The following is a 13,858-nucleotide window of genomic DNA, read 5'->3' as shown; positions in this document are numbered from 1 at the left end:
GCTTGCTAGATAAGTTTGACGTTATTGTCATACAGATGGCGGTGATCAACTGGTCCCTAAAAGTCACACCTATAGGATACGTTCGAGAGATGTGACGGTATGAAAATACTGTCATGTAGATGCAAATATTGACTAACCAGTTAGTCAAGTTATTTGACTAAGTAATTAGTCAAATATGTGATGTTGAGATATTATATTTAATACGGATTAAATATCATGGGCTAAGGCGCTTAATTAACTTGATTAATTCGTAAAATTAAATATACGTGATTTATATTTAATTAAATGTATATTAAAATAAATTATAAAATACTGTTTTGTCGGACACGTATTAATAATTCAGCTAACCCGCATTATTAGCTGATGCCTTAATTTCCGATAACCGATAACAGTTTATAATCAGACCGCGTCATATACATTTAGCCATTTGGGTTCGGATTATGAGTCAAATAGAAGAGGAAATGGAAAAGCCCATTTCCTCCCCATGGACTCGGCTTGGCCGAATTAGGAGAACAAAAAGGAGAGCCTCCTCCTTCTGTAAAAACCGAATCATCATTAGTGAAAGAATTAGGGTTTCAGAGATTAATTTTTCTCTCTGAAACTGAGATCTCTCATCTCGACAAAACTCACATCAGTTCTCCCTATATTGCAAGGCAATCGGAGAACACTGTTCTAGCACAAGGGCATATCTCGGACCAAGTCTTGGGTGCAACGATTAGGAGGAATCGCTTAGATTTCTCGATCTTTACGCCGCAATTTAAAGGACCCGAGGTTATTTCTTGTTCCTTATCGTTTCTATTGTTTTTATCGTTTTATGACTATAAATTGCATGTATAAATTTACGTTATAGTCCTGCAATTAAAGGGTAGTATACGGATATTAACCCACAATATATATATATATATATATATATATATATAGAGTTAGGATCTATTGAGTCTACCTTCTTAGGGTGAGTCCGTCCTACCAATCTAGACCGTCAGATAAAGGAGATCCAACGTCCAAGATGTAATGCGAGTTAGTAAGGGTAGTTTTGTAATTCAGGCTTTGAATAAGATGTCGTCCTCAACTCGTTTTTGTCATTCCAACATTTAACTCATTCTCTCTCTTCTTTATCTCTCCTCAAATTTTCTCTCATCAAACTTCATTTCCTTTATCTCGTTCCAGCGCATCTAAGTTCTTCAATTTGGCACCAAAATTCATCATGCAATGACAACTATTTCTTCTATTCATTGTTATGGTTAGTTTTCTGATGATTTTCCTTTGTTACTTTTTTGTTTTAATTTCAATTTTCGTTTCAATTACGCCTATTGTTTAAACCCTAAATTGAGCGTTTTAGAGTTCTAGAAAATTGTGTTCGATTTTTCTATCAATTTTTCTATTAAATTCGTTTTAATTGATATCTATTTTCCAAAACCCTAATTTTGACGTACTTCACTATTTTGTCACTTTGTTTTCTGGATTCCTTATTTTTAGTTTAATAAATTCGCTTTATGAATTTTTTTTCTCAGTTTCAAAGTATTTTTGTGTTAATTGTTCTCGATTTTGTGCGAAATGGTAAGGAAACCAATAACAATTGTGAAAAGTTATTTGATGTCAACTGGATAACTTATCTATTGCTATTTTATTGAAATTTATAATATAATCTGCATAAATTCAAGATTCTTTTGATTCAATTCGAACAATTTGTCAGCTTTCTGTAATTCTAAGTTTAGCTTGATTCATATTAACACTAACGTATTGTGTTTCTTCTCAATTCTTTCTTGCTTTTAGAAATTTTCAACTGGAAAATGATTCGGATTGATGGCGCAATTGAGCAAGGAGAAAGCGTGAATAATATGCGTACAGGTATTACAATATTTTCCTATTTCACTTCGATTTTTTTTACTCCCTACATAACTACTGAGTACAATAATATTCCGTACACATTTCTCACAATAACAATTATTTGTCATTCCCATTACCTCATCCAACAAGGCTTGAGTTTAGCAATTCGTAACTCTTTGTTACTCTAATGCTATATGTGTGTTATTATAATGGTGTAAGTGTGTTATTGTAACGATATAAGCGTGTTACTCAATGACAAATTTGCTGTAATGGAAGAATGGTGTTCTGTTACTTTAATGCTATATGTGTGTTATTATAATGGTTTAAGTATGTTATTGTAACGATATACTTGTGTTACTCAATGACGAATTGCGATAATGGAAAAATGGTGTTATGTTACTCTAATGCTATATGTGTGTTATTATAATGGTTTAGTTGTGTTAGTAATGGTGCGTTTGTTTGAATCAGATTAAGGGATTTGCTTTGAATTGCTATTTTGTTACTGGGTTTTTCTTGATTTGTTTCAAGATGATCCATTGTTTTAAATTTCTAATTTCGAGGTTCTGAATCGGTCCGTGTTCTTTGATTGTGTTGTTAGGTCTTGCACCAATTTTCTAATTCCGTGTTTTTGCACCGTAATTATGTTGTATGCTATGATGGTACAAAGAAGAGTGGGCAAAATTGTGTATTGATGGTGAAGCACAAGTCGATGCATCTTGTGCTTAGTTTAAAAGTGTGCCTCAAAGTGTGCTTAAGCCAATAATTTAGTAGGCACTATTCAAATCCAGTCGTTGCGCCTAACGAGCCACACTACTAAGTTCTTGTATTAACATTCCCTGGAAATTGAATGTGAAGATGAAAGTTTTGATTCAAAATGTGACTCGTTGTTATATCATGTCTCCCGTGATTTTTATGAAGTTGGGAGGAGGTAAACTGGAACTGTAAATAGAATTGACCCGTTTTTAGACTACCCATTGTGTGTTGTAGAGTGTAGACCGATTTGAGTTATTTTGAGTATGATCAGGCCTACTTAATTTATATTCATTTTTAGTATTGCTATTACTATCGATTGTCGCACAATTATTAAGGAATTTTGAGTTGTGGGTTGAATTATCATAAACGGACCAATAATGAATATCATGTCCTGACCATTCACATCTTGAAAATAAGCATTATCACTTGTCCTACCTATCTCATGATGGTTTGTTAGTTTGTTATTTATCTAATTTCTATGCTAGGTAATGCCAACAACACCTAGTTTCCAACATAATGAAAAAGATTTGGAAAATCTTAGGCCTTTGTGACAAGAGAGGGTATGAAAACAATTGTATAGTTACTCATCATTTCTAAATAATATATTTGGTTGGTAAGAACGGCCGATTGTCGTAGAGATTGTTGAATGTCGAGGTTTGAGCTAGGGTCAACTACCCATTTCTAGTAAAAAGGTTAAAAATACCAATTCGTGAGTTTTTATAACTACTTTAAAGGCTATTAGCTCAAATGGGAGAGCGATGTGCAAATTTTGTACAAAGGTATGGGTTCGAGTCCCATATAGCCTAAATAATTAAATGATATAATAATTCAATGACTAGACTTTGCCCGATACGAGCAATGTAGTAACATACAGGATGAGCCATCCGTAATCATATTCGGGCATGTAAACCTAAGAATGAGCGCAGACCATTATCAAACACAAGCGTGAAACAAACATGTAGTGCATTAGCCATTGTTGTAGCACTGCAAAGGTAAGAGACTCAGATAGAGCATGTGTGAAATGCTTATCCAAAGCATGTCCTAGTTGAATTGGGCTCATCTACACATGACACCAGGTCAGCAGTGTTTTAGAGTAACATTTGTTAGCCTTTAAAGTAACACTAGTTAGCCTTTACAACAACACTAATATACAATAACCAACATGGGAATTGAACCCACATCTTGTGCATAGCACAATGCTCTACCATTTGAGCTAATTGGTTTTAGGTAAGATTAAAACATGTATATTCACAACGCAGAACAATGCCCGAGATTCGTTCAAATATATTTTTAGCCTAAAAAGGAACAAATAAGATAAATAAGTTAGGACTTAAGATGCACCAATAGAACATGCATATGAACATGGGTGTGTTATAATGACAACAAAAACGTATTACATTAACAAGTAATATGTGTTACGATGATCGTAAATATATGGTTACTATTTGGACAAAATTAAATGTCTTATAATACTCATGTGTTACAATAATAGCTAAGATGTGTTACAATAATAGCTAAGATGTGTTACAATAACAAAATAATACTTCATATGTTCTTTGGAACCACTTAATATGAGTTATAGTAACTGGCTATGTGGTACAATAACATTATTCATGGATTCTAAAGAACAAAAATAATTATGTTTTACAAAACCCCAAACGTGTTATACTAACGGTTAATATGTGTAACAATAATAACTCTTATGCGTTACAATAAGAGCACTCATACTATTATGCGAACAAAAATAATCGTGTTACAATAACTTCTAAACATGTGTTACAATAATCATAAAGATGTGTTACAGTAACAACCAAATACATTACACTTTCATGTGAATCTACTTTCAGTTCGAATATGTTCAAAAAACATCAATCAAGCTCGATATCATGAAACAATATCCAGAAAATAATAAATAAAGTCATATATAAACTATTTACAACATCAGATCAAGAAACTCGTTGAGCATCAGAGCACGTATAATTTCTATTTCAGTTCAAGATAAACAACACAATACCTGAAAAAATAATAAATCTGCAGTACAACGCAATCTCTTTTTCTCAGGAGAGTTCTTATTCGAAGCATAAATTTGTTCTCGATATAAAACACAATTAAACAATATCATACAATCTTGCATATACTTGTTTAAAGTATTAGGCTAGAATAATAAATGCATAGTACAATTAAAGTAGAGAGATCGTAAAGATAATTAATCGTACTTGATTCATCTATGTAAATTATACAATCGACATTCGATTTTTCACTAAACTAATAATCTGCATTTAATAGATTGAATTTTCTTACAGATTTGTTGATCTTCGGCCTAAATCTGCAACATTACGCCCCAATTCATGATTTTATTGATATTTTCAGTTGCAACGCTAGATTCCTCCTTCAATTTTTGGATTGAAATTGTAATTTTTGATGTTATTTGATTAAATTATTGAACTCTTTCCTTATACGATAGATTTGGGGATGTTAAGAGAGAGAGAGACGTTGGAGTTGAGAGAGAAGCAGAAATGAACAAGGAATAGGGCGATATCGCGGGAATTGTTTTTGATAAATTGAGCGACGTGGCACAATCTGAAGCGTCTATGCTATTAGATCCTATGGTCTAAAATGATAGGACGGACTCATTTAAAACCCTGGACTCATCGGATCTCCGCTGTATATATATATATATATATATATATATATATATATATATAGAGAGAGAGAGAGAGAGAGAGAGAGAGAGAGAGAGAGAGAGAGTGGTTCTTATAAGGTCCTTACATCCATTGAGTCCCTAAGTCCTTATAAGGGCCTTTGGATGGAAGGGATGGAGGGATGAGATTTCATCTTGATGGAGGGCCATAAATCTCCCTCACTAATCTCCCTCACTAATCTTGTACAACTCCATCCTAATTTGTATAACTCCATCCTCATTCTAATTCTCCCAACTCACTCACTCATTATTCACTCTCTCACACTTCTCTCATCCTTCTTTCTCTCTCATTTTTCCTCTCATTCTCTCAAAACAAAAAAAAAACCCAAATAAAACACAAACTAAAAAAACCCACCCGACCTCCCTCCTCCCAGCCCACATCCCTCCACCACGACCCTCCCTCAACCACCAGCGAACCAACAACAACAACCAGCAACAACCAGCAACAACAACCAGCAACAACAACACCACGACAACAACAACAACAACTCCACGACTCCCTCCTCCCTCTACCACCGCAACAACTCCACACCACAAACCACCAGACCCACCACCACCACCGAGAAACCCACACGACAAACCCACCTCACAAACCCACCAGATCTAAACCCACCCCCGACAAACCCAACCGACACCCTAAACCCGACACCCTAAACACCAGCAGCCACCCTCCCGCCGTCCTTCCTCCTCCTCCCGCACCTCCTGCCGCCAATACTCCCTCCGCCGCCTTCCTTCCTTCCTCCTCCTTCCATTTTTTTTGGTTTTGTTCTCTACTGCGTTTTTGTTTTTGTTTCTCTACTGCGTTTTTTTGTTTTTTTGGTTCTTTGTTTTTTGTTTTATTTTTGTTTTTGTTCTTTGTTTATTGTTTTGATTTTTCAGATTTGTTTTGTTTTGTTTTGTTTGTTTTTGTTGTTTATTAATTTTTTGGTTTTGGTTCTTTGTTTTGTTCCTTCCTTCCTTCCTCCGCCAGTACTGCGTTTTTCTTTTCTTTTTTTTCTTTTTTTTTTGTTTTATTTTTGTTCTTTGTTCTTTGTTTTGTTTTTGTTTTGGTTTTTTTGTTTTTATTTTTTTAATTGGTTGTTATTGTTATTTGATTTTTTGGACTAAAGTTATACATCTTGTCTATTAAAGTTATACACTGCGTGCATTAGAGTTATACACACGATATTTAAATTTGGTTTTGTTATTTGGTTTTTTATTTAGATTTTTTTTTTCATATTTTTCATATTTATTGTTTGATTTTTTTACTATTTACGACTAAAGTTATACTTTTTATGACTAAAGTTATACATTTTATGACCAAAGTTATACATTTTATGACTAAAGTTATACATTTTATGACCAAAGTTATACAAAAAAAGACTAAAGTTATACAAAATTTGGACTAAAGTTATACAAAAAATTGACTAGAGTTATCTATTTGTGACTAGAGTTATACATTGTATGACTAGAGTTATACATATGTTTTGATTTTATTTTTTTTATTGTTTGGTTTTTTTACTATTTACGACTAAAGTTATACATTTTATGACTAAAGTTATACATTTTATGACTGAAGTTATACTCTTATGGATTAAAGTTATACAATTTTAGACTAAAATTACACAAATTTGGACTAAAGTTATACAATTTTGGACTGAAGTTATACAAAAATAGACCAGAGTTATACAAAAATGCACCAAAGTTATACAAAAAATGGACTAAAGTTATAAAAAAAATTGGACTAAAGTTATACAAAAATTGGACTAAAGTTATACAAAAATGAACCAAAGTTATACAAAAATGAACCAAAGTTATACAAAAATAGACCAGAGTTATACAAAAATGCACCAAAGTTATACAAAAAATGGACTAAAGTTATACAAAAAATTGGACTAAAGTTCTACAAAAATTGGACTAAAGTTATACAAAAATGAACCAAAGTTATACAAAAATAAACCAAAGTTATACAAAAATAGACCAGAGTTATACGAAAATGCACCAAAGTTATACAAAAAATGGACTAAAGTTATACAAAAAATTGGACTAAAGTTCTACAAAAATTGGACTAAAGTTATACAAAAATGCACCAGAGTTATACAAACATGCACCAAAGTTGTACAAAAAATGCACTGAGTTATACAAACATGCACCAAAGTCCATTTTTGTATAACTTTAGTCCATTTTTTGAATAACTTTGGTCCATTTTTGTATAACTCAGTGCATTTTTGTATAACTCAGTGCATTTTTGTATAACTCTAGTCCATTTTTTGTATAACTTTGGTGCATTTTTTGTATAACTCTGGTGCATTTTTGTATAACTCTGGTTCATTTTTGTATAACTTTGGTCCATTTTTGTATAACTTTAATCCATATTTGTATAACTTTAATCCATTTTTGTATAACTTTGGTTCATTTTTGTATAACTTTGGTTCATTTTTGTATAACTCTGGTTCATTTTTGTATAACTTTAGTCCAATTTTTTGTATAACTTTAGTCCATTTTTTGTATAACTTTGGTGTATTTTTGTATAACTTTGGTCATAAAATGTATAACTTTAGTCGTAAATAGTAAAAAAATCAAACAATAAATATGAAAAATATGAAAAAAAAAATAATAACAAAAACCAAAAAAACTCATAATAACAAAAACAAAAAACCAAATAACAATAATAAAACCAAAAAAAAACAAACCCAACCAAACCCGAAATCTAAAATAAACCAAATAACAAGATTTAAAACCCGAAATCTTTAAAAAAAGTATAACAAGAAGAGATTTGAGAAAATGAATAAAAAAGGAGAAGTAACAAAATAAAAGAAAATAAAAGACAACAACAAAAAATGAATGGAAAAAACAACTCAAAACATGAAAATAAAGACCAAACGAAAAAAAAAAAAAAAAAAAAAAAAAAAAAAAAAAAAAAAAATGGTGGCGGTGCGGTGGCGGCGGTGTGGTGGCGGCGGTGGTGGGCGGTGAGTTGGTGTCGGGTGGGATAGTGGTGGGTGGTGGTGAATGAGGAAGAGAAGAATGAATGATTTATTTGGGTTTTTTGATTTAATTGGATTTTTTGGGTTTTTTGATTTAATTGGATTTTTTGGGTTTTATTTATTTATTTGGGTTTTGGGTTTTTTATTTATTTGGATTTTTTGGGTTTTTATTTTTTGGGGTTTTAGAGAGAAGATGAGTTGTGTGATATATGAGAGAAGTGGATGAGAGGAAAAGAAGTTATAGTGAATTAGTGATTAATTAGAAGGATTAGTGAAGGAGGAGAGAATGAGTGATATTAGTACATAAACACACTTTTGGAGGTTGATCTTGGCCATCCATCTCACTCCATCCAATGGCTCACAATAGAACTTATGGACTTAATATATGTAAGGACCTTAGTTGATCCTTCCTCTATATATATATATATATATATATATATATATATATATATATATATATATATATATATATATAGAGAGAGAGAGAGAGAGGGATCCGGTGAGAACGATCACTCGGTGCAAACGGTGAGAACGACCTACAATAGTAATTTAATCAAAAAATCACGCGTGATTTCGAAAAAAAAGCTAGCACGCACTGTGACTAAACCCGATTATTTGACCAAAAAATCCAAAAAATCTCTTTTCTCTCTACTTTCCAAAACTTTTCCTCAAATCTAATCAAATATTTTTCATGAAAACACAAGAAATTCGCGAAAAACACACGGACTATAGCCGCCAAAATCGATTTGAAATTGATCGTAATCAATCGCGTTGATCATCTAATTGATGTACTGATATAATATTTTTCTGATTGATTTGGTGTGATTGATGCATTAACAATCGATTTTGTGATTTCGATTGGCATTCCAGAATTATTTCAATCGTAGAAAATTATGGATGTTGAGGGTTCTAGCGATTTCGGGGAACATACTGATGCGATTGTTCCAGCTGTTAGCAATGATATCGTGCAGTCACCGTCTCATCTAGGTATGTACATCTGAAAATCAGATGAGATGAGTCTTTTATATTAATCGTTACAATAAAATCGTCTGATTGATGTATCTATTGATCATTTTGATGCGTATTCATACTAATTTAAACATATGAAGACAAATTATTACGATTGCTGCACGTGTATCGTTAGCCTGATTGGTATTATAAATTGATGAGTCTGATGGATATGAACAGTTATCTTACCGGTCTGGTTAGTGTATGTGATATGCAGTTTGTTTTAGAGTTGATTATTACACTTGCTGATCAAATTTCTTATGCACGCTATACAGTATTCTGTTTGTTTCAATATCATGAATATTAGTATAATTGATGTATTTGCCTTATATGGAAAACGTGCCTGGTAGAAGAACGAAACCGCCCTTTATAGACCAACGTATATGAAAGACATGTATATTAGTATAGTTGATGCGTTTGTGTTTTGTCAGTAGCGTATCTAGAATTATAATTAAGGGATATACCGATTCGTGTCATAATAAACATTTGACTTTTCATTTCGTGACAAAATTATAAGACATGATTGATGTATCTTGACGTCTACGTTAAGTAGACAAGAATGAAAAATACTGAAATTTCAAATGATCGGCACAACTTTCGAGATAATTTCTTTGGTTTTTGTTTTCTAATTGATTTTGTGCTTTTGACTAAATTAGCGTACACGAAAATTATATTTGTTGTGCATTAGTTATTTGAGCACGCTTATACCCTTATTGTTCTCTTGTGTAGCGTGCATAGATGCAGGCTCACCAATCATTGAGACAAACCCGAAGGAAAGAATACCCGTATGTGCGCCAGAATTGAAGCCTGTTTTGGGTATGATCTTTGATAAACTAGATGATGGGCTAGAATTCTACCGATGTGAGACCTGAGACCATTTGTAGAACAAGACGAGTATTAGACATAGGGGACCCGACGTTCTTTAGTTGGTCAGAGAGAGTCTTGAGGTGTTGACAATAAGCCGACGTGTTAGCAAAATCCGCATGGATGTATGCGAGAACTCATGCTCTAAGAGTTATCGCTCGAGAATGTTGATTGTCTTGAAAAATGTCACGGACACGTCCCCAACACTCCTTGGCGATTTGGGACCACCGGATTAGTCACAGTGGCATCAAGAATATCTCATTGTTCCTTTTCCTCGTCCGTTGCAGGCGGCTTGGGACCACCGACACTTGACAAGACGATGAAGAATAGATTGGACTTCGTGTGATTTAAGAAAAGAGTGGACCAAAAAGTTTGTTGGTCATTGTCCATACCGAGTTCCACCGTCGCATGATTCTTGATATTATTAAAGGCGGGGGCCGGATGAAATGGAGATAATTTCGTATCCAGCATGATGTTGAATTGACGTGAGGTCGATGAAAGGGGAGAAAGAAAACCGTGAAAGGAGGTGCATTGTTTATGGGATTAATATTCTTTTAGGGTGCTAATATTTGCAGTACACATTTTACTAATCGCAGTACGTTGTTGACGATTATGCCCCTCTCATTTCCCCTCCCATGTTTTTGTTTCCAATGTGTTTTCTAGTTTCCTCTCTAATTCATTAACTGCGCACCAAAAAAAATTCATTAACACTGTCAACTACCACCGTCATCAACTACCTTTATACCACCACCACCATCGTCGAACGACCACTCCCACACACCTATCCTTCCCGTATGTGCATGCCCACTCCCATACACCAATTCTTCGATCAAAATCCTGGAACAAATTCACCAAAACAAAGCGGCGTCGCATTAAGTGCAATAACAAAGTTCGGGGAAACAACGTGATTCATAAATGGTGGACTATATTGATTTCCAAATAAATATTTGCATGTATGGGTTGACTTTAGGGTTGATTAATTTTAAAATAAACCCTAATTAAAAACCTAATTAAAAAAGCACAAAAATAAATACCCTATTTTCAATATAAACCTTAATTAATCTTTTATTTACTATATGAATTGGCGAAACTATACATTTCCCGCCTAAAACATGTTTCCTAGAATAGGGTTTTGTATTTTTAGCATATGTTATAGATATTTACATGACGGGTATAAATGGGCATTATCTTTGGATTTGAATATTTATAACATTCAATATTTCACATTCTTCATAAATTTATCTCCAGTCTTTATATGATAAAGAACTTTTTTTTTTTCGTAAGATTGATTATTTATGATAAAAAGTTGCCGCTGAAAAAAAATGTCATTAGTAAATATTTATAAAGTAACGTGATTAATTTCTCGGTAAAAAAAACACTCATTTCATGACTTCTTACGACTTAATTTTTTATTTCTCAAATCAAAATAATGATGAGAAACATGAAATAGATAAATTGTCAATTTAAATTTTACAAATAATACACCGAAAAGTAAAACTCTATAAATACCGTGCATACATTGCACGAGGTCCATACTAGTGATGGATTAATAAATTAAATACCCATTTTACATTCGAGTAATCATTAATAATTGAAGAATTTGAACGAGTTTGAAGGAGGTTAATGATAACAATAGATAGAAGGTGGGGAGAAATAGGTTTGATGTTTTTTTTGTCAAGTGCAGACAAATGAAAAGTTTAGTGTAAAAAGTACTGCAATAAAAAATTATATTCTTTTATTTAACTTTTTAACATATTTTGTCTTACCCTCAGGCCTCACCTCAAACTCCATTAATTGAAATTGTGATCCTAAGCGCTAAAAAGGAAATAAAAAGAGGGAGAAATGAAGAGGATCCCAATTGCAAACAACTTTACCGAGTCCTAGAATAAATAAATTAAAAAAAAAGAAGAGTAATGGATTCATTATTAGCACTTAGCAGTGCCTTTGTGAGCTCAGATTACAAAAGAATTGACGAATGAGTGATTGTCAATACACACACATGTATACTACAAACAAACATACAAAAAAATGTGTAATTGTTACTACAAAATACAGTGTAATCTCAGAAACTCTGTACAATTTCACGACAATCATACAAAAAGACAAAAGGTGCACGGGATAGAAGTATAGCACAGAAGAAGATGAAATCTCGACAAGAATCATCGCAAAATTTTGCATGATTAACAAGCTAATCTTCCTTCCCTCTGTTCTAACCGTGTCTTAACTCGAGCTAAAAATTTTACTATTTGGAAGTTCACCTTCTTCGACATAATAAATACAGTCAATCACTGTTTGTTGGACCATTGAAACTCGATTTCTAGATTTCTTGACGCACCACTTTTGCTTTCAGGTAGCAGCGTATACTCCCCAGCAACTGCTCCCAGCATCACCACTCTGTCAATCTGGATAGTGACCTTACCAAATGAACTCTGTCAAAAGGACAAAAAATTCGAGTTAACAAATAAGAAAATGCAAATATGCAATAATCATGGTGGAGATGATCAGATGAAACTCGGCAAATGTGCAATCTCCTGTATTGTATTACCAAGTCTCTTGGGCATGTCATGTGTCTGAGTGTCAATTTAGGAATTTTGTAGAAAATCTTTAGAGTGTGGGTCTTATATAAATCTCCAAGTGTCAGTGTCGAATACGGGCATGCGAGGTAATATGAAGAGTCGAATTAAGCAAGGTCTCTTCTAGTAAAATGGCTCCTTAGTCCTTACCTTCCCAACTTTGCTCTTGTTCTTGCAAGAAATATGTAGTTTTTGGCCCTTCGGAGGACTCTCAAAAGACCAGGTGAAGCTTTCATCCCACTCCGGATTAGGACCGGTAGATACAACCTGTAAAGAACTCATAGTCAACATAATGGAACAGATACTACGATCTCATCATAAGGACTAAAAAAGATGCACCACTTCAAATCTATGTAATTGTCAAGTATAGTAAGCTATATGGAAGTCGCACCCTCTTGGTGGATGTAAAAGATCTAGTACGGAGTATAAATTAAATTTTCACATAAAAACACTAGCGTAAAATTAAAGGTTAATGTATCAGGATGTAAAAGATAAGACAATATGGAATTGCAAGTTACCATAAAGATAAAGAAAAATGAAATTAGAAAGAAGCGTCGAAAATCATGTGGCCGTCATAACTCTAATATTTAGCTTGGGACTAAAAACTTAGTTTCTTTTTTGACAGCCAACACTCAGTATCCGTTTGGTGAAACACGAAGAAAATGTGGGGAGCGCGGAGCGGTCTACCCATTCATTTGCTTTCTATACCTAGAAGGAGACTTCCTTAGCTGTTAGTTAGTTCAAGTAGGGCTGAGCAAAAAATCCGATTATCCAAACTGATCCGATATCCGATCCGAATCCGATCCGAATTTTTGGATATCCGATCCGAAAGTTAAGTTTGGTTTGGATATCTGATCCGAAATCTTTGGTTTTGGTTTGGATATGGATACAACAGCAACAACATCAGAGCCTTAATCCCAAAATGATTTTGGGATATGGATATCCCAAAATGGTTTGGATATGGATATTAGAATTAAAACATTTGGATATCCGATCCGATCCGAAACTATAGTTTTTTAGTATAATTTCGAGAAAATAAAACTTTATTTGATACAACAACTTAATTAATGTTTAAAATATTAGAGAAATATCTAAGTGGTACTTAAATTTTATGTCAAGAACATTGGAGTATGAATAATAAAGAAAATCATCATGTAAGACTATGA

The 13,858-nt window shown here is 33.2% G+C and overlaps 1 protein-coding gene across 4 annotated transcripts in view; it reads right to left on the bottom strand.

Moving 5' to 3' along the window:
• The window catches only part of LOC141657771 (protein CELLULOSE SYNTHASE INTERACTIVE 1-like), a 468,470-nt gene that overhangs the window by 440,441 nt on the left and 14,171 nt on the right, over positions 1-13,858 (bottom strand). For 3 of the 4 annotated variants that reach the window (XM_074465108.1, XM_074465109.1, XM_074465106.1), the window contains 2 exons: positions 12,843-12,959; positions 12,036-12,548 (listed from right to left, as the gene is read on the bottom strand). The exons of the other annotated variant lie outside the window; for it this stretch is intronic. In XM_074465108.1, the coding sequence (XP_074321209.1) occupies positions 12,405-12,548; positions 12,843-12,959 (261 nt within the window). In that variant the 3' untranslated portion in view covers positions 12,036-12,404. Of the gene's footprint in view, positions 1-12,035; positions 12,549-12,842; positions 12,960-13,858 lie in introns of those variants that run through there. 4 annotated transcript variants of the gene reach the window in all.

The sequence above is a fragment of the Silene latifolia genome, chromosome 5, assembly GCF_048544455.1.
Source record: "Silene latifolia isolate original U9 population chromosome 5, ASM4854445v1, whole genome shotgun sequence".
Taxonomy (NCBI): domain Eukaryota; kingdom Viridiplantae; phylum Streptophyta; class Magnoliopsida; order Caryophyllales; family Caryophyllaceae; genus Silene; species Silene latifolia.
Note: the sequence above shows the minus strand (reverse complement) of the source record. Positions and strands in the feature narration are given on the sequence as shown.